The 5254-nt window shown below is 29.9% G+C and overlaps 1 protein-coding gene across 1 annotated transcript; it reads left to right on the forward strand.

Moving 5' to 3' along the window:
• The first annotated feature begins 2591 nt into the window (after positions 1-2591).
• On the forward strand, positions 2592-4235 carry Srprbeta (signal recognition particle receptor beta). Its single transcript, XM_072011251.1, has 4 exons — positions 2592-2731; positions 3392-3558; positions 3648-3787; positions 3852-4235. The coding sequence occupies exons 1-4, from the start codon at positions 2638-2640 to the stop codon at positions 4183-4185; spliced, it is 735 nt and encodes a 244-aa protein (XP_071867352.1). The 5' UTR covers positions 2592-2637; the 3' UTR covers positions 4186-4235.
• The last annotated feature ends 1019 nt before the right edge of the window (positions 4236-5254 follow it).

Below are 5254 nucleotides of genomic sequence, written 5' to 3' on the forward strand. Positions count from 1 at the left end.
CACCAAGCCCCTCAACATCCCCAAACCAAAACATATATAAGCCGAGACTTCAGCAAGCTCAGGCAGTTCTTGTTCAGCCTTTCTCTGATTCAGTATATTATACTACCTCTGTAAGACTATTGTAATTATTGAATTTATAATAAAGTTTGATAAAAGGAAGTTAAGAGTTGGGCTATAGCTCAACCTTTTTTTTTTTTTATAATCTAAGTCACAAGTTTACGTGACACCGCCATGGAAGTACATAGATGCAGAATACTATATAGCATTTCGTGAGTTGAGCATTATGAAGCTCATGCAGCACACTCTTGTTATCTGGAAGTGAAAGAACAAATTTTCTTTTCATTGCGAATTTAAAGATATCTATGTATGCGTTTTTATATTAGCACTAATATGGAGATGCTACTACTTAATTGAAATACTACAAAATTAGGCTGAAAAATAGCTTTTGATGCGTAGAATCCAAAAATGCAAGTTTGAAGTTACAAAATTTACTGGTTCAGAAGTTATGACTATGTAAAGCTGAGCATTTTTAGCGTATTTTACATGTTACTCATATGCCATATCGACTTCTATTCATTCTTTGTCCAAAGAGTGGACTGCACAGATGACATCTGATTGATCTTTACAAATGAGGAATTACATGCTCTAGACTTACTGTTGCTTCTATCAACGATGCCATCAAATCGATGTTGTTATGACGACAAAATCGTCGCTTCAAATATTGGCACAAGCGATAGGCAAATTTATTAAGCGACCTCTTCACCTCATCCAATCCTTAACTGGACGCCAATTGGATTCTATTTTTCTTTTTTTTTTTTTTTTTTTTTTTTTTGTATACATATCATCAAGAACTATAGTTAAATTGATCAAAAATTAGTTTGTACTAACATAACCAGCCACTTCATGATGGCTGAGAAGTAAATACTAACCCAAACTAAAATCAATCCTATCTTACCTACAAAATCCATATTATGACTGACTATTCTAAATAGGTATCCCTCTGCAATCAGCATGGCATAACTTTTGAAACAGTAGATATTGATTTCACTATCGACAACAACATTTCCTTTTATTGCTAAAACTAATGTCTTCACCTTAGCATTTAAAACTAATACCATCCGTTTTTTTTCTTTGGGGGGAGGGGGTGTATTTACCAGACCCAAAATTCAACTCTGACTTACAACTCTGCTGCTACGATTATATTTTCGTTTGTCGAATTTGGCTTGGTCGATCTATAAAATAATATGAAAATGGAAACAGTGTTAAAATGGAAATAGTACAAAATAATAAGTAATACAAAAATTGAAATATCGAATTGTTACATAAAGTACCTGAGCAATGGTTGAAGATCCAGCTCCCGAAATCCTGCTGTAATTTCGGTTTCCCCCCATTATATTTAAAAAGTATCCCACTATCATCTCTCGGCGATAATAGAACCAAACAGCAATTGTTGCGAATGATAGTAGTACCACAAAATCGTTGCCTAATGTTAAATCGCTCAATTCATGAACGGTATCCGTGCATGAAAAGTCTCGAGCAAAACAGTATATCAATCTGAAAAATTGAATAATTTTTAAAATAGCTTAGATAATATGTTAAAAGTACGAAGATAAATTTAAAACTTACATGAACGCTTTGTCAAAAGGCAAGGGAATTTCCTCAAAAAATTAATCGTGGTTACATATTATATGGTCTACTTTTTTGACGGCCAAGAGGATATCGAAATCAGCCAAACCTGTGCTTTACCTCGTCACATAACGTAATCGGTTTCCGATGATAACGACAGTATTTATCAGCGTGTATGAGTCCACACTCACGAGTCCAAGCAATAGCTGCTTTTTTTGAAGTGGATTGAATTCCATCTCTTAGATTCTATTTTTTGAAAGTAACACAGTAATATAACAAAACAAGTAATAAATGAAAAAGAAAAGAGACAAAAAATAAAAAACTACAAAAAAGCGATCAAAGAAGAAAATGAAACAAATACATGCGTAACGGTCGAAAAGAGCACAAATGAATACTTCGAACGCTTTAGAAAATCTATTACCTGCAGGCTTTGAGTCATGTTAGAGCAGAAAATCAAGCGTGTATACAACACACTTAACTTAACTCGCCAAAATGGCCGTCACTCACGTGCAGCCAGTGACTCCACGCGTTCCACACATTGGAAGAAGAGAGGAAGTCCACTAAGGTAAAATTCAACCCAAAGATATATTACATTAGTCTCAAATGCATCAATTTTTTCTGAATGTTGAAATAAGCGTATTTTTAGAGGAAAAAGCGATCTTTCCCTTGTCTCCATTCGAATCCTTATTGCTTTTCATATATCCATTTAAAAACTTGAATCAAAATTCCCAAGGTCTATTATCTTTTTACAAATCATAAATACTCATGGATATAGGAATGTGTCTATATAAATACTACAGCTGACTACAGTAATTTAAATGAATATCTTATTACAATAGATGGCACTTTAAGTTTAGCCATTTTTAACATAGTTTGTACTTTCTTCTATCTACATGTTATATGTATATACAGTATGAAATGATAGTATAGCACATACAAAACTAATATATTTTACAAGGATTGGTGTATTCACGTGGCGATTTATAATAAACATAGAAAAAATTTTTTACAATGGATAAGCATATAAAACCTTTGACAGATCACAATGTGGATTCTCAGTTCATGGCTGTGTTAGCTGCAATAATCGCAATTATTGTAACTATAGGTAATTATATATAATACTCATAGGTTATGAATTCCTTATGTTTTGTATCCAACATCTGTGGTTATGCATTAAAAGTTAAATAAAACATTATAATTGATTCATAATCTACATGAGAAATAGGTTTTCTGATTTTATTATCACATTATTCAAAATAACATCACAGTTTTCTTTTTTTGTAGCAAGTAAAACGAAAAATATGTCTGTTTAAATGCTTTTGATAAATTATACTACTAAATTATATATACAACTTGAAATTCACAGATATAGAGTAACAGAGCATATCCCTCTTTTAATTTGCACATGTATTATTAAATAGTTTTTGTTATATTTTAATGATGTCCATGAATAACATGAACAGTCTCATAGTTTCATTTCTAACATTCTACAGACATCATATTCATTTGTTTAAAAAAAATGTATATCATTATAGCCACAGTAATTAATGAACATTATAGATATAGCTGCAAGTAATGAAACAAACATACCATTGTAATTGTATACATAATATAAAAATAGGTACATTTTTGTGTAAATATTTGCTTAGGCTTTTATCCTAAAATTCATAAGCCTACGGCTGTAGAGCCATTTGTTTGATATTAACAGCTCAATCTTAAACATTACTACTACTTATATAAATTTCTATTCTATTCCTTTGCTTAGTGTTATTTGCCATATGGCACAGGAGAAGGTCTATAGGAAATAGTATATTATTAACTGGTCTTAGTGATGCTGGTAAAACACTGATATATGCACGTCTACTTTGTTCTAAATTTGTTAAGACACACACATCTGTAAAAGAAAATATAGGAGACATCATAATCAATAATGTAAGTTTTTACATATATTTTCATTGTGTCTTGAAGCATGAATTTTGACATACCAGAAACATAGGCCTCTAAAGTGTTAATTTATTTAGCGATCCTTGAAGATTGTTGATATACCTGGACATGAACGTCTGCGTTATAAATTTTTTGATCAATTCAAGTTATCCGCAAAAGGTCTTGTTTATGTGATTGATTCAGTGACTTTCCAAAAAGATATTCGAGATGTAGCGGAGTAAGTACACGTAAGTGGCAAGTCATCACATCCTGCAATGAGAATAATAATTACTGAATTTCAGATTTTTATATAACTTACTCTGTGATCCTGCTGTACATAAGAAATCTATACTTGTACTATGCAATAAACAAGATCAGACTATGGCAAAAGGTGCAGCTGTTATAAAGACTCTATTAGAGAAAGAAATGAATTTACTACGCATGACGAAAACAAGTCAGTTAGAAGCTACAGATGCATCAGCAACAAATGTTTTTCTTGGCAAGCAGGGGAAAGATTTTGACTTCTCCCATTTGGATACAAATATTGAGTTTGCTGAATGTAGTGCATATAATAAAGATTCCAAAACTTCTGCGGATATTGAGCAATTAAACAATTGGCTAAAGAAAATTGTATAAAAATATCCTTTCACTTATTGAAATAAATTATTTGTTTTTAACTTTTTAAACTATTTTATTATTTTTATGCTATAAACTGTACTCATACTAAAAGAAAAAGGGACATAAAATTAACTTTCACATGCCAACATTCAACATTCCTAACCTAATTTTGTTATAACAAAAGCTTGTTTATCTTAAAATATTTTTCTATCACTTTCCAATTCAAATATAATTTGAAAATCTATATCTTAGCAGAAACCTTTCATTGGTTATAACAACTATTGTTTCCGCACAAATGTGAGAATACAATTTAATTCACAGTATTTACACAAAGTAATTGTTTTACATAAAATTAATCTTATATATAATTAGATTCTGTAGTTTCCGCATAATATAATTAAATATAATTAAAATAAAATCTTATAATTTTGTTCTAACCTAACGATATTATCTACTACTTGACAGAAACGATCAATACGTATTAATACATATTTCACAACTATATAACAGTTCATAAAATTTAAACAATTTCGCCTTTACGTCCAATATTAAGCACATACGATTTATGTATATAAATATCACATCAGAAACATTCTTCCAACTACAGATAACCAGATAACCGATGCAACTGCATAAAAATCAGCACTGCTTAATATGAAAAGCAAATGGCGTTTTATTTAAATATTTTTAAAATACTTTTTTTTGCTAAACAAAAAGGTAATATATCCTAAGTATATCATCTTTGTGTAAAAAATAAAATAAACAATTCTTTACACGTATAATTATTTTTAAAAAATATTTTTTTATGTTTAAATTGTGTTTCTTGTATATATGTATTATATAATATATAACGTAACAAATTCTTGTGCTTTCTGATACGTATGTATGTATATAAATCATATTATTTTGCAATAGCTAACGTCATTTAGTTAATTGTTTGTATCATCTCTATACTAAATAATATTTTCCTTTATAGTATTTTGTTTATAATGTATTCGTATATTAATGGGATGATTACATTTAACTTATATCAATATAGTGTGGAGTTACATCAATATAATGTGGATTGTTGAAAGGGATAATAAGT

Source organism: Bombus fervidus, chromosome 10, assembly GCF_041682495.2.
Source record: "Bombus fervidus isolate BK054 chromosome 10, iyBomFerv1, whole genome shotgun sequence".
NCBI lineage: Eukaryota > Metazoa > Arthropoda > Insecta > Hymenoptera > Apidae > Bombus > Bombus fervidus.